The sequence below is a fragment of the Ischnura elegans genome, chromosome 8 (genome assembly GCF_921293095.1).
Source record: "Ischnura elegans chromosome 8, ioIscEleg1.1, whole genome shotgun sequence".
Classification (NCBI taxonomy): domain Eukaryota; kingdom Metazoa; phylum Arthropoda; class Insecta; order Odonata; family Coenagrionidae; genus Ischnura; species Ischnura elegans.
Window position 1 is genome coordinate 41,391,573 of NC_060253.1, and position 26,954 is coordinate 41,418,526.

Genomic DNA, 26,954 nt, shown 5'->3' on the forward strand with positions numbered 1-26,954 from the left:
CCCTCCGACAATACGTTCCCCCATGAATGAGTTCATAGATAAAACCACGAATATTACAAAAGGTACTCTGGATTCTCCTGTTGGCCCCTAAATGTGTTCTCATCCACTTATCTTTTTAGTACATTTACGAAAGTCGCCATTAATTGCTGTCGCTAATGGCAGCGCGAAGCGAATACAATGGAGAAATAAGCTAATTCATAACTTAATAAATATATAATAATGTATTTATTGCTTCTTGAAAAATGTCAACATTTTAAAATATCCTTGAAATATACCAATTTGGTGCTTAAGGTGACCCCAGAGGATAATGTCTTATGGTGAAATCACCTTCAGAAAACAATCGTAATAATGTTTATATTATTGCAATATTAAAATATTTCGTCCAGATTAACTTTTGATACAAAAGTACCTTACAGTAAAGATAGAGTAAGAAAAAATGGAATTGAAACCAAATTTTCAAAAGTGAAAAAATAAATATGGTTTTAAAAATAATTCTTTATCACATATAACATTTTTCTATTTAACCATGATATTCCTCGAAAGTGCAAGTAGTCAATTGGAAATTATAGGAATAATTGGATAACTCTGCGATCATCGCTGCGCTTCGGACACTATTGAAACCGATTAAATAACAAATCGAAATTGCAGCTTAAATCAGGCTTCCACAGAATGGAATGCCTCCTCCACGTAGTCCTCTTGGGTAAAAAGACGGTGGGTGTCCGCTACGGTGTTCAAAGCACGAGTATTACATTAGAGGATTCTTAAGTCCGCCGCTAGAATTGTTGTCGCTCCGCGCGTATGAAAATCAGATTTCAAAGCATGGTTTCCCAGCCTGTACCCTGCGGAGGGCGGGGGTGGGGGTGTGGGGGTAACTCCCTCCCCCTAGAAGCGAAAATAAATTTAGTGCAAAACAAAAGTTATGAACAAATTTTCCTTTTGAAGAAAAATGATATTGGTATAAAACATGGAACTAAAATAAAAAAATCTTTTTTTCAAGCAAATAATTATAAAAACTAATAAATTGCTCTGATAATTTCTTTAAAATTTTGGTTTTATTAACCTTTCTGTGCAAAAAAAAGTTACAACTTGAACGACCACAGCTATTCCCCCCCCCAAGTTTTGGTTCTGGGCACGCCTATGTTTAAAAGCTGCCCCTCGCGGAGCTACCAGTCATTTATATCCACTTTTCTCGAAGAATAACACTGCAGTGATATTCAACTGAGACAATAAATCATATAAATCAGCATGCGAGACGATTGCCAACTGAAAAACACCACTTCCACTACGGTTAATGGCGAAAGTCACGCTGAAAGAGATACAGCTGCCTCGTGGCGGCGCCGAGTAAAATGCGCGCGAAACGGCAACAGATGTAACTTTCAACCGCCATGTTCTTGGGCCTCCTTCAATGCATTCCCAGTGGTCCAAAAGTACAAGTTAGTAGAGTTCCAAATGGTGAGTTCGTATCTTGTGAGATGGATGAATTGTGGTTCCAGTTGCATTCTCTCCTTTGTGTCCGCTCTGTGCCGCCTGAGATATTATACGGCCTCTCTCCATATCGGATTGCGATGAAATGTTTTACGCCCACCATGTATCACTTGGAAAGAGTAGGAAAATCCAGGAGTGATTTGTGGCACCCTTCAGATTTGCTCTGCATTTCTCTCCGGCTTTAATCCATTTGTCCGTCATTATTTACAGTTGACTATGGTTTTGGTAAGTACCGCTGTCTATTCTCCAAATATATATCTTACTACTCAAACATATGCATTTTTTGATGGCCATATTTTCTATTTCAACATTAGATTTTTTTTAGAAAATATAAGTACCGAAAAATGGAAAAAAATATTACAAAGATTTTTTAGATATGATAAAATTATCATTACCCGAGCTACCACTAGCAAAGTTGGATGAAATATTCCTGGAGAAAGGGAAGACCGCCTTTTTGAAGAGATGACCCAGAGATATTTCTCTATTTGAGGTGTAATGGAGGGTTTCTACGGGATAAATTTTAAGGGCATTGCGGCACTTCCCGAGAAAGAGGTAACATTTCGATGCCTTATTGTCAAATGACTCCAATGTGCACTATAGATTTCTTTTTTGCAAATGGCTGGTATCCTGACACCCTCCACCACTAAGTAGACTGTGACGTAGCCAGACCACAAAAGGAGACTGAGTGTGGTGTCTTAAAGCTTACTATCAGCCGGAACATAATCCATTTCTCCCCATCACATGCTTCTGATAATTTAAAAGTTTAAGGCTTATTTAAAAAAAAATGCTTTAGTTTCACTTCGCGGCCGGTTTTAATGCAGATTGTACAGTTTTAGATAATAAAAAATGTAAAGAAAGTGGTGGTGAAGCGAAGTTAAAATATTTACGGAAAATTGAAGTTAATTTTGAATTTACTAAGAAGAAAAATACTTGATACTTTTCCAAAAAAACTTTTATTTTCGCGACCGGAAACAGCACTTCACAAGTCCTTTGAGAATGCCACAGAAGTGCTGAAATCGGATGGGAACATAAAATTTCTTGTGGGAAAGTGACATGTAATTTTTTTTTGCTTTTCATTATTTTCCTAGCATGATGGACTCCCACAAAGTGACGCCTGATTAGTAATTTAATTAATTATCATTAATTAAATAATTTTAATTCTTTAATACATGTGATGAATTCTTTCCGGATTTTCATCCAGATTAATTCTGCCGTATAAGCCGACGTTTTGAGGGACGACTAGTCTCCCATCTTCAAGACCGCTCCGACTCTTTAGGCCGTTTTACACGGGGAACGGAATTGCGCAGGTTAGAGATGCATTAATTTCTAAATTGGCGTGGAATTGCGCGAATGCATGAACGAAATTAGAACAGGGGCTATTTTGCCGTCTCGCATCCACGCATTTGTTCTAGCAATTCACCGCTTTACGCGACGCAATTTTGATTGCGCATTCGCACGTACGTCAGAATGCGCAATTCCGTGTGCCGTGTAAAATGGCCTTTTGAAAGTCCAATTTCACACAAGTTACACCCAAAATGTGTGAAATTGGACTTTAAAAGAGTAACACGGCCTTGAAGATGGGAGACAAGTCGTATTTCGAAACGTCGGTTCATAACACAGAATTAACCTGGCTAAAACCCCGAGAAGAATTCATCAATAGTATTCACCAAGAGAAATTAAAATCATCCTTTAATACACGTGTTAGAATTCCACCAGAGGCACTGAGCCAAATCTCTATATTCCCATTCATATATACATATGTCCAATTTGGAAATAATCATGCTTACACCTTAAAGCTTTTGCGACCGTTGTAGCAATGTCCTCGACATTCCCTACCCTGCCTCCCCACTCCACCCTTAATCGTTGGAGGGGAAGTGGGTATGCTCTCGAAGGATGGGCAGTGGAGGGGGAGGGGGGTTTAGACCGCTGGGAGAGTATCTTTATGATCGCCGCCACAGACCACTCCCCTCTCCCACGGCACGCAACACATCTCCTGCTCTACACATTCCCACTTCCCCCCTCTCTCCGCCTGTATTTCCCTCAAAAGAGCACACCGAAATGTGCCCGAAACGTTTATTCAACTTTTAATAATAATTATTTTATTACTTCTTAAATAAAATTACAAATAATAACGCTATATCCTAGCTCCCACGCGTGTTAGCCCAAGCTTTATGTGGTATCTAAGCCTATATCCCATTATTTGACAATAATGGAAGATCGGCTTAGCTACCCCAAAATACGATGTAAGCACCTGTGAGGGTAAAAAAGTAATATACTCCGAAGAAGAATGGCTTCAGAATCCTCATAAATAATTCCGCAATCATTTTTTTCTACAATAAGTAGGACAAAACATTACATAGCTCATAAACTGAAAAGCGTAAGATGAAAAATATTAATGAAGCATGTAAAAAAACACAGTAGCACAATTTGGGTAGGAAAAATAAATATATATTTTTCATAATTTAAACCAAACTTGTATAATTATTTATTATCTTTCTTAAACTTAAATTCATGAACATAGCCACTTTATCGGTAAAATAATAGGTAGGTATTAATAGAATTTGTATTGCTCCTCAGTGATTTACTACCAAAAAAATGTCAGCACTCCTGTGCCATTTCCAATGATCTAACAAGTCAAGAGTCTTAACCCTACTCAGGGCCCCTCAATGGGATGATAAGGAAACTGAGTGAGAAGTTATCCAACGAGAAAACAATTGTAGGTTACATTACAAAGTAAAATCATAGGTGAATGTTATTGTTTAATAGAGACAAAAAAAAAACAATTGAGGATATCAGGAAAGGAAAAGATTTTGAAGGATAATAGGGTTGAGTTATATGATGAAGATACAAGTAAATTAATAGATGAAATTCATTCATGGAATTCGCGCACGTTGAACACGCAATTAAAAAACTGTGCGGAAAGCACAAATTAGTTTCATTTACATGGGGATGTTGGGTAAGGAGGCAAAGTAATCGAAGGACAAAAGTGGTTATTTCGTAGCACGAGGAGTGATACTGGAAGTACCGGTAAAAGATGTCAATGGTGAACATTTTTAAAGCAGCAACATAATAATCAAATCATTTTCGGCTGTGTTAAATCACGGCGAGAGAAGCCACATAAAATCCTCCGGTTTGGGGTCGAAAACAATGGTCAGTTTAGAAGACCTACATTCGTTCCATTGTTTACACCCCGAGCATCCTTGTACCAGCACCCTGTTGACATCACCCCTTGAGATCAGTGTCGCGTGAGGCGGTGGCCTTTGGGGACCGCGTATCGGCGTGTATCGGAGGCCGGCCTGGGAGTGTGCAGGAGGTGGGGGCTGCTTAACGGGCCACCCCACTGCCCCAATGCACGGTTATTGGCCTCTCTCTCTCTCTCCTCCATCTTCTGCTTCTTCTTCACAAGATGCCGTGCGAGCGAGTGTGATAAAATGGGAGAGGGGGGCCTTGCCAACGGAGATGGGAATTTCGGCTCATCCCTGTGACTCGGTCCGTGTGATTCGGTTCATCAGATCGTGTGAACAAGCCTCCGACCGGCTGTGAAATCTTTTCACTCTGTTTTTACCATCATCATTACTGCACTAGCCGGATCGCCAACTTATAAAATCTCCATATTGTACCTTGCAAACTCGCATGGTGTGGTCGAACCAAACCATCTCCCTAAGTACCTGCCTGCATCTAAAATACGAAAGTAGAACATTCGGATAATCTTCAACTTTTAAAGGAAAGGCAAATCTGATGCAACCAAAATAATATCAGACCCGATATAAAACGATTAGCGTTCCACCCGAAAAAAATGCAATTTTTAAATAAAGAAATATAGTATAAGTTAATGCACTAAGGCTGAAGTGGTGCGACTGTTCCATCATATATAGTTTAATGAAATGAAAACTTCCTCTTTTTTCTTGCTAGACTAGTATGGTGGAAAATTTCGTTTTGTCCAACAGCACAGCTATGCATATAAAGGAGGATATCTGTTTGTCTGTCCGCTATGCTTTCTATAAGGTAGCACGGATTGCAACCAAAGTTGTTACATAGGTGAATCTCATGCTTCCAAACCCCATAGTACTACTTTCGATCGCGTTCAACGCAGAATTTGGGTCGTTTTCTTATTAACGATTGTTACGTCACTTAATTTTAAGTTATGCGGTTGGACATCCTGCCGGGTAGGCACACCTCTTGACAAGCTCAAAGAGAAAACATAAAATATCACTACATCCAAGTTCAAGGTTTCCCATTTCTCTGTATACTATCCCTCGCGAGAAACGAGAAGGTTGGCCTGCTAGTTATCAATATAATGATTCATTGATTCGAATCGAAAGGTATCATTCAATTCACTCGGTCTACTATGCCCACGAATCGTTCACCTTGAGCGATTCACTCGTGAACGGGATGGCTCTAATGGGCTTGGCCCGGGTCCTGCCTCCCGGTGGTTGGCGGGCCTTCCGCCGAGGAGGGCCGAGGTGCCGTTCACTATCCCTTGGGGCCATTCCGCGTTTTGCATTTTTGGGGTGCGGTTTGGGATGTTGCTCCCCCTCATCTCTTAGACGTCACCCTAACACTCCCCCAAACCCCTAGCCTTTTCCCCCTCCCGTTCCGTCATCCTGGGCGCTCCCTAAGCTAAGCCTACATAAGCAACTGAATTCTGTAATATTACCGGAGTTCGCGCAACATTTTTGTGGCCAGGCGGTGAGGGGAAAAGGGGATAGGCATTTTTGGAATGTGTGACTCAAGGCAGGAAGCATGATAGACCGAGGAAAATATCTTCAAAACTTGCAGCAAACTACTATTCAAAGCAATTCAGCTACCAACTCACCACAGTTCAAAAGCTTAATGAGGGATTGATTGAAATAATTACTAATGTTTCATTTGTTCCCTTTGGAGTAAAGACAATGTTGGATTTTGAATCTGGGTATTTTATGACGGGTAGAACCTGGAATTAAAAGGAGCTTTTCAATGAAATAATGGTTAAATGATGAAGTTCCCGGCATCATTCGGTGGAAATATTTGATATTTATCATAATGTTGAGGCTCACCACCCGATGCTTGACTGAAAGCTTAAGAAATAGGCCTTGAAAATATCATTATGTACCGAAACCTGGGTTGGTTGAAATAAATACATGTGGAATTCGAAAAGTACTTTCATTATGTGAAGTAATGGTCGTCATAACTTTCAACAATTTATGTCAGTGAAAATTATAGTTCTATGTTTTCTTTAGGAAAATCATTCAAAATGAATTCTCCTATTTACTTTAAATGTTTTAGAGCAAAAATGGAGTAAATGAAGAACAAGGTTATGAAGAATAGAATTCATTATGCAAGTAATACCAATTAGTGGCAAAACCGATGACTCAGCTGAATACAAATATTATCACCAAGTGAAAATCTACCACTGTTAAAAATGTGGGAACATATTTAACAGACTACTACCACCATTAAAAAACCTATCGATTTTATTATTTTTAGATTACCATTGCTCTTGATGACATTGAAGAATAAATTAATCTATTCTATATTGCAAATTGTTCAAGAAAAATATTGTTCAGGAAGCATACTAATAGTGGTTTCGAATTAATGAAAATATAATATGCAATTATTTTGCGCGTGAGGTACTGTTTTACATTGTTCCCCTACAATGCTTTGGTGTCTTAATCTATTAAAAATAAATATTTTCTAAGATAATTTGTCGACTCGTCATCAGAAATATTATCTTCTCCCTTAGCAACGTGAACTTTTTCTTACTCGGAGAAATCCCAGTCTCCCTGTTCCCCTTCATAGCGCAAAAGGAGTCATCTCTTCTTCTTTCCTTTCCCTTTGAAGCTAATTCACTTTTAATCATTCTGTCCTTGCCTTCCCATAGCGGTTTAATAAAAAAAACAGGAGACATCGCCCAAGTCAGACATACCTCAGGGCTTCAGGAGAAAAGCAGAGAGGACAGACAAGAGCAAAACGCAGTCCTCTTGCTAAGTACGAAAATAACGATGGAATTCACGAATAAAACTGACAGCCTCGGGAGTCACCTTGCCTTATGTAATATTATGCTCAACAAAAAAAAGAGAATAGGAAAAAAATCATGGAAATTTCCTCACCAGTCCCAGTTTTTATTGATTGCATTAAAAATATATTGGGTTTATTTGAATGCGTTTCCCGTACCATACGAAAAATTACAAGGAATGAGCACCAATTCAATGTGATTTTTGGTAATTTCTTGTTCATATTCTTTCAAGAGAGTTACAATTCTTATTTTTTCCCCAAATTTTTGTATTTTATCACGCAATACTGATAAAAATAAGATAAGACATCGATTAATATTCCATAAGGTAATAAATAATTTTTCGATGATAAAGTCCGAGAAGGCTCATCGCTGGCTAGTCGTCGGCTTTCTCTAAAATCAGAACGTTTAAATCATCTAAGTTTGTTTGCTTTTTCGCCAGAGAGATTAAATCCCAAGACAAAAGCTCTACGAATTGATTTATGGTATTACTTTAGAATTTTACCGGGCTGAAAAATCACGGGTAACGTTTCGCGCAATGCTACATAATGTTCCATTCTTGTAGTAGTTGATTAGTAAATCAACTTTGTCAATTTGTGGGATCAAGGTTCGAGCCTAAGTCCATGAAAATTATTTTTTCTAGGGCACACTTTGGCTGTTTGACTTTATTTGAAAATGACTGCGTAAAGATTTACCAGCGGCCAATCTGTGATATTCTCTCTTAAATCAGAATATTTTCTCATCTTCAATGAGAAGGTTCGCGTCTGAGACCACTGGCTCTATTTCATGGGGCATCAAATTCGTCTAAGAGCTAGACGAACTTCTCTTCCACTTCCCTGAGATACCTTGTCATTGCATTTACCGAAGTTTTTGTGAAGGGTCGGCAATCGTCAAGTTAAGCCTTTCTTTCATTACCAATAAATATGGGAAATTTTTTCGGTTGCCTTGCTCCTTGCTCCTTTTTTGTTCATTAAAAAACGTGAACAACGCGCGCTTTATACTTAAGAATTTTAGGCAATTGAGATCGCCGGACATTTGGCAAAGTTAATGCGATTTTTTTCCAACTCCACCAAGAAATGCGGCAAAAGTCTTCGGTTGGTATCCCTGAGGCTCTCACCCTCCCGCCCATTCCATTCCCATCCCCTCTTCTCTCCCTGAAAGAGATTTAATGTGGTCATCTAGGATGCTCCACGCCCTCTCCTCCCAACGGTCCACTCCGGATGACGCGACCAGCCACTCCCTGAATAGCCCGCTCCCCCCACCCAACAACACCATGTGAACACCTCACACGTGGAAAATAAGCATTGAGGGCTTAAAAAAGCTGGAGTCAATGGAAAGACAGCCCTTTTAGCCCTATAGTCAACTTTTTGCCGAGAGATATCGTCGAGCACATTTCGAATGATCAACAAAGATAAAGTACTGCCCACTAATTTAATCATAACAGCTTGCAACACGTGTTTCGATTGCTACACAATCATCATCAGTTAGACACCTTGCCTGCGTTATCAAATCTAAAAATATATCAAGAACAATACAAAAATATTTCATCACTTCTCTAAAAGTTGGTAACATCGATTTGTTTCATGCCGACGAGACGCCAAAAAAGGGACAAGTCCCCATTAAGCAGCCCTTTTCACCTTTAACCATCTGCAGATGTATACTGTCAAAGATGAGAGCCTTCCTCGCAGAGCACACAAGGTGAATTTTGCTGTATTCGGGCATCGAAAGCGGGGCAATAACTCGGCAAAATCTATAGGGAATGACCATAAAATATTTTTTTTTCAAATTTTGATCCTCCCCCACATTTGATTTTGATTTTTAGTTTTTGATTTTGATTTTTTTTAATTAATGGCATTTGAGTGAGGGTCAGGGGTTCACCTAGAGGTCTCACATTTTTTAGGCCTTATTTTTGATCAATCCCACCATTTTTTATCAGTGGGCCCGATGGATTTGAGAAAATAAACGTTTTCATACCGATTCGCCCCACTGTACAGGTATACAGGTGAGTACCTAACGATGATTCAAAACACGTGTTGTATCCTGTTATAATTAAACTTTTGGGCAATATTATGTCTTTGTTTATTATTCTTTTAGTCCAGCCAAAGAACGTCTAAAATGGTCGAATAGAGTAAAATTGTTGTGGGGTGTATTACGACACACTGAGACTAACTGTAGAAAAGGGCTAGTCGGTGGTAAAACATTTCGGAGCAAGTGTGAAGTAACATCGTTGGAATAATTGTTTGCCTTCTCCGTGAATCAAACCCGAGTAGTCTAATCAATTTTTATGGATAATTTATTTAAACGAAAAATAGATGATTTCTTCATTTATAAGTTAATCAAAGCCTTGATCTTTATTTATTTATTTAGCTATTTAGCACTGAAACACTTACTATTGATATTACCATTGAAATAATTTCTGATGATTTCAAATTTTATATCATATAACACGCATAAACGGCATATTTTGCAGAGAAATGATGAGCTCTTACATTGTAGAAAATGTTGTCTTGTTTAACGTCTAGCCCTCGCATTATTTCACTAGAGGTCATGAAAAATATAAGAGAACGTCACAATTTGTGATTTATTCGTGAGGATGGGCCATCTTATGCTGCAAACGTCGAATTTTCTATTCGCCTTTTATATTGACTCATGACAAATAATGCTATAATGCCTTAAAATGTTCAAAATTTAGAATATAAACATTTTTCAGCGCACATTATGAACAGAGGGTTAACTCAAAGATGGCGCAACTTAGTCGGTACAAGAATAGCCGTTTATACGTTTTCAAGGTTCGAACTCGAGACTGAACGAAAGAGGGGTAACATTCACTGAATAATCAACTATTATGAATTTTTAAAAGTAATTCAGAATTGAGTTTTGGAGGTTTTTTATTAATAAGCACTTAAAAAGCGTAGGTAGTAAAATATAGAGTGTATTACACCATTGATTAGGAAATAAATATAGTATTTTGATAATAACAATCTATTTTTCAATGTAAATACACGTAATGCTAAACGTTTCAAAGGAAATATGAAGAATTTTAAATTAATTATCCTTTTAACTTAAAAAGAACCTACCTACTACCACAGATAGTCAGCAGAGTGCAAGTAGAAAGAGTTATTTATAGATCTCCAGAGAAATTTCATGTACTACCCTCTAGTATACGAAATGACGCCGTTTCTGTGGAATTCTCCTCACCCAAATGTCGTGAGAGCATCGAGTCATTTTACTCCACGAAACAACGAACATCCCAGCCACGCCATGGTATTATGACGGGTGTTCATCTGTGTCTTGAGCAAATTAGCCTTTGCGAATCCGGGGCGATGGCTCCCAATTATATGGACCCACTAGTGGAACGACTGATGGTAACATCTGGCCCGAAAACTTTTAAGTATCTTCTTCCACGTTCTTCATTTTGAGAGGCAAAGGACTTTATCCATTGTGAACCTCAGACGCCAGTCGAATATGTACAAATTTCTTGATTAGAGACCTCGTTGAAACATCAATTAAAATTCTCTTTGCTACATACGGTAATTATTTATACTGCATAAGGAATTTTTTTAAAGAAATTGATAAAATTCATTCGCTTTGGTTAGATAATTGACAGTTTTTTAATTAGCTGTTTATGTGGATAGAGCAACCAATGATTAGGTATCGCGATATTACAATGACTAGTGAATAAAAGGATGACTAATTCCTAGGACTGTGAGGGAAGATATGCCAGGATAGCGGACATACTAAAAATAATTCAGCATTTTATAGAAAATAGAGGCACCTAAAAATAGACAACATGGTGAATGCGATTAAATATACCACCTATATGAAGTTTCAGAGAAAAAAACTTGTAAAAATCACACCTATTTGCGACTTATGGGACCTAAAAGGTAATTAAACATATTTTAGGCACCGACGCATATCTATTAATTTAGTTAGGGTCAGAAGTTAATAAAACATGAAAATTAGGTATTTTAACCTAGGAATATTCTTAAAATAACAAGAGGATGGTCAAGGTTGAATGGCAATTGTATTCCTTTAAATTTTATACATATCATTCTCGCGAACCTTAATGAAGTCTGACAACATCTTATGTACGGATATTTCTTTGGTCTGTGACGTCTGTTCAGGTAATATTGATTAGAGAAGTTTTAAATAAATAGTTCTTGTGGATAAAATGATATAATGAGAAAATATATAATTTAAAATTAAATGCATAAACATGTTTGAAAGCTAGCAGAAAATGATATGAGACAGCCAGCAGGAATTTAGATTCAAGGATGGTGTTTTGAGAAATATAAATGCTTTTTGGGCCAATTTTCCTTAAATAAATTATTCAACCCTCAAGACCAAGAACTCCTCAGAAGTCATGAGTGTTGACTGACTGTGAATCGCTTCAAGGGAATGATTATATTCGTTTATACACTAACGGTGAGCATTCGTTACCCTAATTTCTCATGCCTGTTGGGACGGAAGTCGAATTTTCGCACCAATATGGAACAGTTTTACGAAATCACCCGATTCACTCGCACTGTCTCCAGATCCAAAATGAATGCAACCTTACCGTTACGATGTTCGGCAAAATTGCCGTCTCTGATTGGCGTAGCCCAAGGAATCCGCTCAACCGCACAGGTGAGAACTTATAATGTGATTAATGAGACCGCACTAATTCTGCTCTGCTCTACACCATGACGGGTGGCCCTGCAACATAACGGGTGTCCTTTTCAAAAACTCTGAAGCCTATCAGGCATCTGTGAGAAATGATCTTCACTCCATTCTCATAACATCATATTCGCATATGCTTAAAAACTCATTTTTTTCCGGGAGAACGATGAATTTTACATTAAAATATTTAGAAATCTTTCATTTTGTAAAATTCATTAATCTTTATCTAAAAAATTAGAAAAAGTTTTTTCTTCGACTCACAGTATGCATGCAGAATTCAGAAAATTTGGGTTGAATATCAGCGAGAAATGAAATTTTCTAATCAGAGCTGAGAAAAGCGCAGGGCTCCTCATTGTGACATCTTGGTATTGAAATTAAGGACGCCAAGTATTGAAATGGAAGTAAGCCATTAATCCATCTGAGAGAATTAAAAAAAGCCATTCCATCAATATAATCGGGATGTTTTTTTTACATTTTCTCAGATGAATTAATGGCTTACTTACCTTTCAATACTTGGTGTCCTTAATTTTATTACTAAGACGTCACAATAAGTTATATTGTTTAATTCATACTGCAACTCGAACACGGATAGAACGAATAATAAACGCATATTTTTAAATGATAATATTACAAAAATAATATTAGAAAGGAAATTTTCAACCGTTTGGACGTAAATAATCAATGTATTTAAGTGTGTTTAATATACAAAGTGGCATTTTTTCTGGTAAATTTATTGAATTATAAGTTCTGTCGTTTGTCATAGCCAAGCATACTGAGAGGCTGGAGTATATGACAGACGGAAAATTAGCCAGTTACTTGGACGTCAATTCAAGGCTGAAAGTACGCCAAAAAACACGCAGTTGCTGCAAAATATTGGCCGTTTTTCGTAGAGAAGATGAAAATAAATCATGATAGCTTAAAAATAATGATAAAAACTTTTATATTGGTCATACATATAAGAACCAAAACCATCTCTCTGTATTTTTTCGAGGTTAACAGCCTTCCAAACAGAATGTCCAAGAAAGATCTATTTTGTCAAAAGCTGGATATTAATTACGTTTTAAGAGGGGAAGACTTGAGATTCTGCATGAGTTCGATCAGACAATATCAAAAGAGCATGATTTCCTGTTCACAAAGAGAATGATCAATACTCATTCAACGTTATTTCAGAGTGTGAGACCAATTTGGATAAGAAAGATGCTGATTTACGACAATCAGGTACCTACAAGACATGCCTATTATCTACACGGTCAGAATTCAGAGATAATTGGAACGGAACAGCCATTCACCCAAACACATTTTCTTATTATGACTTCTCCTCTGCGAACTTGAAATGCATTTACCTTCCTTTATCAACGCTGTTCCTCACATTACTTTATTATTAGCCTTCAGGCGAAAGTATAAATGCATAGAAACTTACATGTGAAGAATACATGATACGTTTAAAGTTCAATGCGTCAAAAAACCACAAGATTCCCCCTAGTTTGCAATATTCAAACCAAACCACAGACTGCTGGGGTGATTGCCCATTCATCTTGTCAATGGAACAAGCCCCTAGTGTTCTGGCTTGCAAACCACGCCATTACGGAAGGCTTTACTTCTATGTACGACATGCCGCCTAGCTGCCCCCGGGTGCATGTTTCTCCAACGAGAAACATGCCCGAGAGTAATTTTGTTCTTTTTTCTCGGGGGCCGCTCTGCTTCGCTTAGTTGAGTCAAATCGATGGTCACTTGGCGAAAGTTTGCTGAGCATAATTCGGCGCTAATTGTGAGAAATGAGGTGGTATTACAATATCATTAACTGGTCACAATACTACTCAATATTAGTCTAATCGCAATACTATTAACTGGTCGTAATATTGATAAATCTTTTATTGATGAAGCGGGAGAAGGAGATCCTATTTTATATAAACATCTATTTTGAGTTTTTTTACTATGTTTGAGTAGCAATGTTGATACCTTATATAACTATATGGGATTTAGATAGCTAGCCCTTTTCCTTTTTCGCACTCGTGCGACACCGGAGGAAGTGAGAAGTACTTGTGGAGATTTCTTTCCGTTGATATAATTGGAGAATTTCAACGAAACTCAGCCTTAATCAAGTCGCGGGTGCAATGAACATGGTCGTAGAACTACCTATACAGTATATATTTTGGATTATGATATGTAAAAAGTAAATTTTATCGGGATTAATCGTTAACCAAAGCTTTAAGAAGGATTATTGTTTCACACCTTTCACACCTTGCGTGGCTTGGAATGAAATTGGTTGATAGGGCCCAAATTATATTTGATTCAATTGTATTCTCCATTTGCAAGGTCATGGTTTGGTTATTTATAAAAAGGTAGAATCATTGCGGCCGTTTGCGTAGAAAAATCTGGCTACTGCATACTAGTAAATAAAAGATGGAATTAAAGAACAGAAGACCTTATTAATATGCAATTACGATTTCCTTAGTTTTAATAGTTATTTTAGTATTGTTTTATAAAATTAATTCTTTTGGAGATGCAAATCCCAGAAGTGAAAAAAACTTTGGCTTAATATAATTAAGCGGTTTTGATATATCATGTGAAAAAACCTCAATGAAATCTATAAAATTTTGAAAATGGAATCTGGTCGGGGATCTCTTTTTAATTGACTAGAATCGTTCGCTTTCGACAAAGAAAAGGAGGTGAATTTTAAATTGAGGAGTCGCATGAGAAAATTATCAGCAATACCGTCTCAAAGGTTCATAATTTCCGTGAAAGAGATATATGCAACAAACTACAAATGAAGCAAACAAATTCATTTTTAATAATACTAATGATTGTGGTGTGATATGCTGGTGTGCGTAAATTTTAAATTTACATCCAATTTCGTCATTCCTCTGGCTACGAAATATTGAAATACATTGTTTTTTTTTATCCTGGGAATATTACCTTGTTTATTTATAATTGTTCATTGAATAACAATTAAAGATTTTCCCCAGTGCACATTACTGTTATTGAAGGTCGCGAAAAAATTGTCAAATTTGAGGTGAAGAAACCTGAAAAAGGTGTTCCGGCACTAATATCAATATAGTTCTATCATTTCATTCATATACAGTTTAGATACAGTATTTTTAGTTTTTTCGTTATTATGTTTGCCTATTATTCGAGGATAGAGGTATAGGATTAGTATAGGGCAGTCATTTCAATCATTCACTAGGTGATTCAACGCAGAGGTTGTCTTCAAGAGTTAAGGGTTCAGCTTTTTGCCAGATTATGCCAGAGGTATGTGAATATTACAAAATCAGAATAGGAGACCCAATTCCTCACCCTGGGCTGCCAAGAACATTAAAGATTTGTTTTGGGATATTCTAAGACTTCACGTGGGATTTTTCTAATCCCAGGTGAAGCTCAGGACCCTCCCTCGCATCAGTAGCAAAGCGGTCTAAATAACAAGCCACCATGCTTACCCGACAGCCCATAATGCAGAGTAAATTGACTCGGGATTTGATTTTCGTTTCAAAATCCACACAATATTATACAAATCCCGGGCAAACCTCAGGACCTTTATCAGTAGCAAATCGTTACACCAAATAGGTCACAACGCTTAGCCCTCAATGCAGTGTAAATTTACTCGTGTTTTGATTTTCGTTTTAAAATCCACCCATTTCCCGTAATGCTTGGATAAGGAAGGGGTTCGCACGCTCACAAGTTCCCGCTGAACACCGCAAAGCCAGCGATGCAAGTATTTGCATAATAATGCCCTCCCAGCTATACCCTTTCGCGCGGAGACGGTGAAGAATTGTGCCATAAACTCCCATCTGAATGCTATGAAAGAAGACCTCCCCTCTATCCCTCCGCCGGCAATCCATTAAACGGCCTTTCAGTGAGAATATCTTGTTGCGGGTCCGGTTAATTAACAGATACCACCTTCGCATTTCTCGGGAACGCTCCGGTTAATATGTATACTTTTCCCGTTTGAGTTTGACTTAATGTTTACCCGATGCTCAAGTTAACGAGGGTTGTAAATTATGACGCGACGTTCAAGTGTATCGTATTATGAAAGAGTAACCGCTTCTCGCTTCCTCTCTACCTCATTCCAAGGAGATTAAAGCTGATCAAACATTCCTCTCATTCAGGAAATATGGTGTAAAATATGAATTAAAATATGATATACAATCCTCGATGCTGCGTTAAGGTTGTGACTGAGATAGACTGTAAGGGCTGAAATTCACCTCTTTGCTGGAATTGAAAATAAGTTTCCTAAGAGTATTACTTCCAATTAACCAGAGATTTTCATGATTTGTGAATCAATGTGTGATATAAACTCCCGTAGCCGCTGACAAACTTGAATCTCTAATTGAATCGCAAAATATAAAGAAATTTTGTTTCTTATTTCTTAAATTTGATGTATTAAAAAGAGCGTATCATTAAGAATCCGAGAATAAATTAAAACATTTTTCGTTCCCATTCCATACATTCGTGCATTGGTCACCACCATTCGCCTCATAATATGGGGTATTTATCAAATGATAACCTTGTAGTATCGGTCGATTGGGTTCCTACTTAAATTTGTCTTAATAATGAAATGACGTTAAGGGCTAGAACCAAGAAAGGTTTACCAGCTAAGAAGTAAAAGAAAGCACTTATTTTATATTAGGAAGAGAATTTAATGAAGAAAACTTGCCAAAATTTAAATTATGGTCACTAAAAGTTTTATTTTTCAACAATATCCTGGGTAAACAGTTGCAGTGATGATCATTTTTATAAGAGGAACAGCTCCACCGTACAATCTTTAGTTAAAGTTTCTGGTAATCAGTCATGTCTATGAAAAGAGATGAACATGGGTTAACACACAATCGACATCGATTTGTCGATTATGTACAGAATTCATGTCTAGGTATCTTGGTTCGAACCGTGAAAGCAGATGAATTATCTGCAATAAGCAGTCGGTAACTTTTTGGCAGGAATTATTTGCTTTCCTATATAACTCCGTTGAAAATTTTTGGGCCATTCATTAAATATGTGTGAATCACATTGCATTTTTTCAGCAGTCCAGCGGTAAAAAAGAAAATGTGCCGCAGATTATGTTGCACTTCATGGCCATTGCTACGCTGATAATGTGTTACCAAGCCTTACTGAACAATAACAGCCACGGGAAGCTATAAGTTCTTTTACTACTAAACCTTAAAATAGCAAAACAACTTATCATTTCCCCTGCTTACCTTAAAAATAACTTCTTACTTTCTTTCCTACTTTACGCTCATTGTTTATTGCTCATAGAGGAATGGTGATTGATATATTTTCCTGGACACCTTTGAAAGATTAACGTTTACATTTATTAAAGATATTTTAAAATTTTTCTACCATTCAAGGTAGGTTTACAAGGAAAGTTTTCTCCGATCGCCCCGGCAAACTTATATATAATATTTACCTCACAAATCAGTATGATATAAAAGTTTTCCATACTGTCCATAACTGTGCTCTCATGCTTATGACCTAAATATAAAGCCCTTCTCATTCACCGTGATAAACGAATCTAAAATTCTGATGGTGGCGTCTGCATGTGAGTGCAGTGATACCACCGCATGCCGCCCGTCGTGCCAGAGTCCCGAGGTCGATGAGCCGATCCGCGCTTCCTCCTCGCCGCGGTGACCTTGGCCCTGATTCTTCCACCACGCGAAGCCAACCAACCAAGACGACACATCCGCCACCTACCTCCGCAATACCCTCAAATCCACTGGCCGAGTTATCATCGCTCAACGTGTCTACAGCCACGAAAAAATTACAAAAGAGAATCCACATGTCAGCCTCTAAATGTGTTGTTACCCACCGCGCATTTAAAAGGGTTTACATAAGTCGCCACTCGTGTCACTGGCGGATAAATTGATCCGAGTTTCACGGGGAAATAAGGTATAATTAGGGGTATCAACCGAAATGTATACACATGATGATGCAATCTATCAAATGCATAACTTTTCAATGCTATTCCTTGCAATTACAGACATCTTAATGCAAAATATTGAAAAAAAGAAGATCGCATTTCAACTCAGCTCCGCGCCGCGGGCATTTTTTAAAACCGATTAAAATGCGACCGAAATGGCAACAGAAATCAACCTTTTGTGGGATGGAATTGGGCCTAATGTATGCAGTATCCTTGAATATTACATTACGGCTGTTTCACTTAGGGGCACGTTATTGCGCATGTTAAACCTGCATTAGTTTCTCATTATGGCATGTAATTACGCGAATGCACGAAAGAAATTAGAACAGGGGCTATTTTGCCATCTCACGTCCACGCATTCTCGCATGCGTTCAAGCAATTCACCGTTTTACACGACGAAACTTTGACTGCTTCTTCGCATACACGCCAAATTGTGCAATTACGTGCTTCGTGTGCAACGGCCTTTACAGAGTTCTCAAGTCCGCCGCTGGAATTGTTTTCGTTCAGCGCGCACTGAAATCAGATTTCAAAACTGCCACTCGCTGCCATCATCGATTTCCACTTTTCACGAGGAAAATCACAGCAGTAATACGTAACTTAGCTAATAAATCATATAAGCCATACATTTAACGTATGCGAGACGATTGTCAACTTAAAAAGACCACTTCCACTACGGTTTCCGGCGAAAGTCACACTGAACGAGACACAGCTGATGGCAGCGCCGAATAAAATGCGCGCAAAATGGTAATAGATGTAACGCTCAACCTCCATGTTTATCCATTATGGTTTATCCTTTATGGCCTATCTGCCATGGTTATGCCTTTAATGCAATCTCCCGGCCTACAGCCTTACCTACACGGCACATAACTGGGGGAAGAAGTAGACTCTTACAGAAGTAGACTCTTATGGCACATAACTGGGGGAAGGCATTAAGGTTTCAACCCCGCTGATTTATTTGCCTAAGCGACCCTCGGAGACCACTAGCTCAGGATCGTCAAATCCCTATTTCTCCTACTTTAAATATAGTTAAATTTCTTAATACCTGCCCATGACGAAAGATGAGTTTAACTTCCAGAATTATTCGAACGAAAAATTGCTGACTCAATGAAATGTATAGTTTTCTGATGCATGCGAACTGATATTAAAACATTATTATATTCAACCTACATGCTTCCCCAGCACTCTCTGACGCGCATTTGTGGCCTCATGCCTGTAAAACAAATAGTGCACTCAATATTTCGCCGCTACTACCAACATAAAAGTGTCTAATGGGTCCCATTGTTCTGTCCTTTGACAGTTGAAGGTTTTAGCGACTCTAATTAGCAATAAAAGAAAATTCTCAAAACTATTCACAGACATTACCTCACGGTACCTGCAAGCTGTATCTCCTGTGAGCATTTGTATTTGGTGTTACTGCCTCAATGAAGACCAACTTTCAATAGCACTTGGAACAGTTGATGATGCGAATAACGTTTCAGGTGGCTTTCCGCACCCATCTTCAGGTCTCCCACAAAGCCAAATAGAAGAAAAAACGTTGAAGAACACACAAAAAAAGTTCGACTCACATGAATGGATAAACTTTTTTCTAGCGTTATTGTTTATCTTGAAATTTAATTTCACTGCTGAAATATTATCATTAAGTGTGCCACATGTACGGCAGGTAATAATGTTATTTTATCTTCTTCTCAGGGGCAGAAATGACGCCAATCTCCCGGCAGACCTGCCGGAGTATCCTCTACACATCGTTGCTCATCCTCGCCTTCGCTTTAGCCTCCGTGAGTATTACTGACCCTTCTCCCATCACTCACAACGTTGAACTAAATGCTTAGGCTGATACCTATATGCGTTTTCCGTCACTAGCATGAGACGGATTGGGCAAATCGTTGGATAGTAAGAGCACCAATATTACAAAAGAGAATCCTCAATTCGGCCTCTAAAAGTGTTGTCAACCACTCCGAATTTAAATGGGTTTACAAAATTCGCCACCCGCGTCACTGGCGGATAAATTGATCCGAGTTTTCATTGGGAAACAAGCTATAATAAGCGGTTTCAACCGTAATTTATGTAAATGATGATGTGATTAATCCAATTTCATAACTCTTCAATACAAATACTCGCATCTGCAAAATACGTACTGAAAAATATTTGGAAAATGTGGATCGCATTGCACACATCACTGCGCTACGGACATTTTTGAAAACAGATTAAAATGCGACCAAAATGGCCACCCATTGGTTTAGATGATACTCTGAGCTGAAAAATACTTTTTTTTCTCGAAAAAAATTACTTTGTCTCGTCTTCACACCTGTTAGCCTCAAGGCCAGTAATACGAGAGCATAACACTCTTCGCCCGATAGAGCACTTAACTGTTCACGGCAAAATTAAGCGTGAAGCTCTCCTTGATGTTAGTGAAATGCCGCTGAGGTTTCAATTTCCAAAATAACGGGAAATAGCACTCACAGAACCTCATAAGTATATAAGTAGACAACAAAAAGGATCACACACAGTAGTGACTTTTCAAGTATGTTTTCCTAATACAATAATATATAAATTAATGGTTAGAATTTTTGTCGCATTGACGGCTATATCCTTCAGATATCACAGTTTTGAATAAAAAACTGTATCTAAATTTTGTGATAAAAGGAAATGGTAAATAACTTTCTACAGCATCTAGTCCTTGCAATATTATTAAACAATATCTTAGTATATCAATACATCGTAGTGCGGAAGTACATGGGTATGTTGAAATTCTAGGATTGATTTACATGGCCTCAAAAAAATAGATCGCGCCAATTAATTTTAAAATTCTCTTCAGATAAACATATTTCAATCGCAAAAAATATTTTCCAAATCGCGAGGTACTGAGTCTGAAATGTCCATCTTAAAAGACAATTTACTTCGCAAAGTATGCGAGAATTTTCGGTACGTGTAAAAACAGATTTGGATCAACTGAGGTTATCATGGAAAACTTGTTCCATATCTCGCTAAAGTTTAAGCATCTTATGTAGAGGAATCGGGGATTTAACCTTGTATATTTCGTAGTTTATTTCTTCATGGAAGACCGGTCTTGCCGAGAAGGTGCAGTATCAGGTTGCCACAAAACCGGACAACTAAGAAAAGATCACCTCAGAAAAATATATTACGGCTGATATTTAGATTTATTTTCGTGGAGGTCGAAAATGCAAGGCAAATTATTATCAAATTCATCCTTATATCAATTACCAAATGGATAAGCCGAGCTTTGTCGAATGATATAGTTAATGTTTTTTAATTGTCGTTTTAGTAACGGGTTTTAGCTTTGTTTTAAACGGAATTCATGAGACTCATATACCTTTTTGAATCTCTCATGGAAATCATAAAGATTCAGGTTTAAATATTCAAAGTATTATTTACGGCGGCCTATATTGTAGCTGTGAAAACTATTTAAAATTTATTGAAAAATCAATTTTCCTAGAACAGCATGAATGAAACTTAATGATTTCTTAAATGGTTATAATATTTATGCATAAGTAAGGAAACATTAACGCATAAATCGCTGTAGTAATTTTTATCAGATACATGCATTTTTCAAAGATAGAGCATTTTAACTAAGCCATATTGTGACTAATATTTAGGAAAAATTAAACTTTACTTAGAAAAGAAATCACAAAAATAGGCACGACATTCAGAAAAATAATCGAACCACTATTAATTCACACTTTCATTTCGTAATTACTTCTATCCGTATTACAATGCATTCCGTTAGCAATTCCTTTTATCTATGGTTTTAATGGAATGCAAAAACTCATTGAGTAATCAGCGATCACCGTGAGAAGCACAAACCTGATTAAAAACAATCAATAAATCGCTACTAATCAGCCATCAGTATGAAATTTTCGAGAATTTTTCAAGCATACTAAATAATTATATCGTTGTAAAAATATTAGCTACTAGGAGACCCTTAATCGTAGGAATAGAATGAATAATAACTTTGCTATTTCCACATGGTAATTTATTGAGACCGACCATGGTTTCGCTATAGCGTAACATTGTCAAGGTAACACCCAACCCACAGTGACGCCTGACCCAGCTCCAAACCCAACCCTTCTCTCTCTCCTACCAACAGCCCTCGGTAATTTCCCTACCCAACCCTTTGCTATATATAATCGTCAATTTACCTGTAATTCTTCACCTTGACAATGTTACGCTGTAAAGAAACCATGGTCGATCTCGAATTTACTATGTGGATATGGATGAATAAATTACCATGTGGAAATCAGGGGCGCAGCTAGGAATTAAGTCTGGGGGGGATTTAGGTGCAACTAATACCGGGGTGTGTCGGGGTATGAAATACCCTCCAGGATAAGCGTTAGGTACTAAATATTAATAAATTGTGGAATTTTAAGATAAATGGTTGAAAATGGTGAGTTTAACAGCTTTCTAAGGGATATTTTATTAATCCTTACACTATTCTATTAGTAATATCTATCCAATTAAGTAAAATGGATCAAACTAAAAATTTCTCTGAGCTCTGGGAGGGTTTTTATCCCCCAAACCCCCCCCCCCCCTCGCTGCGTCACTGGTGGAAATAGCAAAGTTATTACTCCTTCTACTCCTACGAATAATATATAGATAGATTTGATCGATTGGCCTATGCTATGAATGACAAAACACGCTAGTTTCAGAGTTATACCTTTATCTATTCCATGAATGATGCGATAACTATTACACGACGGTGTGTTCTACTCTCCTTTTGCCGTTCCAAATGGTTATAATCGCTACAGTCCCGAGAGCAAGATGGAGATAGGCGATTCCACCACAGACCCAGTCAACGCAATCTGCTCGTTCGTTCCGGTGGCTTACACACGCTTGGATGGAGAGGGAGGAGGGGTAAAAAGATGCGGGATTGTTGACGATGGGCCGGGAATGAGATGGGGCAGGTAAACATTCGCCCCGTATCACGGCGAGGCAAATGACTGGGAAGCTTCGTGAAGACGGAGGGCAGAGGGTGGGAGGGAATAGGATGACGAGGCAATTGCTCTCTCACGAGGTCAAGGGTACAAGGAATCTTCCGTGTAAGAGGAAAAACGATGGATATAAATCGCTGGTGCGAGGAATGACGATGTGGACTCTTCCACCATCCAAATGGTACCTCCGCGCGTTGAAGTCTCCCAGCAGACTTTAACACGCGGAGGTGATATTTTTCTCTTTGTCGCATGACGGTACATAAAAAGCGTAAGCATGCAGAAATTTTATGACACTATGCCTCGAGGTGAATAATCTATGGTATTTTCGGTGACGTAAATAGTCTTTTTGGATTCCAAAAATATGGATACAAATCGGCTGCCGCTGGCATGCAGGTGTGGGTAAGGACGATGTGGACTCTTCCGCCATACGAATTGTCCCACCGCACATTGAAATCTCTCTAGAAATCGCGCGTTGAAGTCACCCGAGAGACTTAACGCGCGTAGGTGTTATTTTGCGCGTTGTCGCACGGTGCTGCATAAAAAGCGTGAGCATGCAGAACTTTTATGACACCATTCGCCGCGATGACGAATCGATTTTATATTCGGTGCGCAGATAGTCCCTCCGGATTCGCACTTATCCGGCTTTGCTGTAGTAGTCGTGGTGTGGACATCTCAAGGTAACTCGATTGATATTTTTAAAGAATCCTACATAAACACGAAAGTTTGACGAAAAGTAGGGTCCTCCATTTTGTGTGGTATCTGTAAAAATGCGGCCAGAATTTATTATTGTTAACCATCGCCAATGGTTAACAATAATAAAGAACCGAAAAATAGTACTTTTGAATTTTAGTGGAATTGTAATGCTACAAAAGTTCTTGGTTATCTTGAATATGAAGAATCTCGGAAAAGAATTCACTATACAATTTTTGCCAAAGTTTGTACGGCATTTTTAAATGAAAACCTTTGATAAATGGTGTGCGCCATCACGTTCACGAGTATGCCAGGGACAACTGTGCAAGGTTTCAAGTTCCGTACTGAAAAAACCATGTTTCAGGTTTTGGCCAGCTGTTTTCGATTCGAACCTACAGTGCGCCGTTCAGAAAACAATATCCACTATCTCGGCTGTACACACCCTTTACTCAACGGTAAGAGGTGGCTGGTCCTTGAAAAAAAAAACAGTTTATCCCTCAATACTACGATCTATAAACAAATGGATATTTTGTCTGTATATCTACCTCATCATAATTGATTACAAAACCAATTTCAAGCTGAAAACAAAATTCTCAGAAGAATAGTCACCAATACACGCTTCGTCAAAAATATATTCAGGAAAAAAAAATGAATACCCCACCTCTAAGCCACCTAAAATGCAATTTCTAAAACTCAAGAAACCTCAAATAATCCCTCCGTGCGTGCATGATGTACTTTATAAATAAATGAAGTAAACTGCTGCCTGTGTGAGAGACCTTTTGGAAGAGGACGTCTCTAAATTTTAAATGGCTCCCTCCGCGAGTTGAAGTCACCGGCTCTGCAGAGGTCGACAGAGAAATATTGGCTGAGAATTTAATTTCAGCATCAAATCGCCATGTACATAGTCGTGAGAGAGGTGATATTTCGCACGTTATCGCAAGGTACCGTATAAAAAGCGTGATGGTTCGGTAAGAGTATGAGTTCGTAACTTACATCTCTCTCACTCGACCGGTATTTTTTCCTGACGTGTTACTATTTTAAAACTTTAGGCCTCATGATTTTTCCAGGTCATATAATTTAGATCCTACATAAATTTTATTCATTTCTCAAATTCTTAAAATGTCAGCTCAATATTTTTTCAGAAGTAAAATTCCTGTATTTGGCATAGAGGAAGAGGAATGTTTTTGGCAAGGCTGTTTTCCGCTTGCCCTAAAATTTTAAGATCATGGCTTTAGTTTACATAAACTAACATTTGACGAGCATAGTCAAATACTTCGGATTGAGTTGGATTGATGCTCTTTCTTTTAGGTGGTGAGCGTACCTTTGTGGGAGTTCTATTTAGTAGCAGAGGTAGAATTAATTTTAAATTGTCAGCCACCGTGTTTGAATTTATCATTACCGGCCATAATTTATTCGTACGATGAAGTTAGCAGGGAGAATTCTATTTAAAATGGTAGTGACGGAGGGTATATATTGGGTAAGGAAATATTCTCGCCTAGGAGGGAAAGTGAACTTTTAAAGGAGCCCTTCGATGGTCTCGTGGAAGCTTAAATTACGTTACCTCTGAGGGCGCATTCAAATACATAGCTTTACACAAATGTCCACATCGCGACGATGACCCAAGGGTGATCCTTCTCTTCTCACAGTAGCGACTTTTGTAATCTCATTTTAATGCGGATTGTTTGGCCGCTAATCTAGGTGTTGAATGGCGAATAAAATATTTCGATATTGAAGCTAGTTTATAAGAAATTATTTTAGCATTAGAGTAGAAGAGATAGAAAATAAATGAGCTGCCGGAGCAAGAGAAGGACGATCAGGTGTAAGAGACGTTTCCACCTTATAAATGGTTCATCCACGGGTTGCTATCTCCGACTCACATAGCCAGGTCAACAGAGGAATAATAGGAATTTGAATTTCACCATTAAATTGCAATGTACATGGTCGAAACGGAGGTGGTATTTTACACGAAGTCACGGGCTGCCACATAAACGTAGAGAACCAACGAAGCACACCTTATCTGCTTCACTGAAATGTGGCTGGCGTAGCTAAATGGTATCCAGGCAAAGTAGGAGAAAGACAAAATATCAGCCCACTATTTTCCATGCCCGGCCTGATTATGATCAACCGTGGCTTCAAGTTGTTTCCTTTATGAGAAGCAGTGAATTCAGAACAACAAAGAACTCTTATTGAGAAGGTGAGGAGGATATAGGATGCTGGGAGATGTTCTTGATATGATGATCTATTCAATCCGTCAACTAAAAGGCTGATTGTAATTGCAGAGCAGATTACTTATCCAATATTAATCCATAGGCTTTTGAATTTCAGAGATTAAAGGAAGGAGATTGCTTTTGCGTAATATCAGTAATATATATCCACGGGCTACCTAGCACCCAGGGTCCTATGCTATACTCACTAGGCCTCCCCCATGATCATACGTGCTCTTTGATATTTCATGTAGACGTGGATGGTAAAGTTATTTTGAATTTCCTTCTTTACTTAGAACGATTTAGATACCGTTTCCATGTTTTTTATCGTCACATGTAGTAAATTATTTTTTAAATACAAAAGAAAATGATTTGCTTAATTATTTACATGCAGCCATCTAATACTTATTTCTTTCAAAGTATTTTAGAAATTATTGAAAATATCCCAAGACTATGAGACAAAGTATATTTTCTACCATAATTATATTTATCAAATGCATTCGTAGAGACGGTACTGCGCTACAAACTCTAATTTACAAATCAAGAGTTAAAGAAGGGAAAAAGCAGGATGATTAGAGTACTCACATGAAAATTAATTACATTTTTAAGAGTAAATTTCATAAAATGTTTATAAAGGTATTCATATTCTAATTTTATGCTAATCTAAAAGTCACGGTGACTAGTGTGACTGATAACCGACTGAAAGATTCATTATTAAAGGCGCAAATTATTAAATATGCATTTGAATGATCAACTATGTGAGTGCGTTAGTGCATATACTTGATAACGTGCCTATCGATGATCGTTATCTTATGGGCAGAATATTATTTCGAGCTCGCCCATTTTGCAGCCCCATTTCTTGAAGTTTGGCGTTTTAATGACCTTGTTTTCGCGGCAAGTACACATTGAATTCGGCTAATTTACGACTCCTTGAGAACGATATGGCCAATCCACTGTAGGACGGCAGCTGTGCGGTGGGTTTATTGGACATGGGGGAAAGCCATGGATATGTAGCCGGCGTATTAGCGAGGAAACGAGGAGGGGCTGGAATGGACTCCGCAGTCAAACTG

The 26,954-nt window shown here is 38.0% G+C and overlaps 1 protein-coding gene across 1 annotated transcript in view; it reads left to right on the top strand.

The window, feature by feature from the left end:
* The window catches only part of LOC124164339, a 166,125-nt gene that overhangs the window by 78,367 nt on the left and 60,804 nt on the right, over positions 1-26,954 (top strand). Inside the window, exon 2 of the mRNA XM_046541619.1 lies at positions 19,734-19,819. Coding sequence (XP_046397575.1) covers positions 19,742-19,819 — 78 coding nt within the window. The 5' untranslated portion in view covers positions 19,734-19,741. The remainder of the gene's footprint in view (positions 1-19,733; positions 19,820-26,954) is intronic.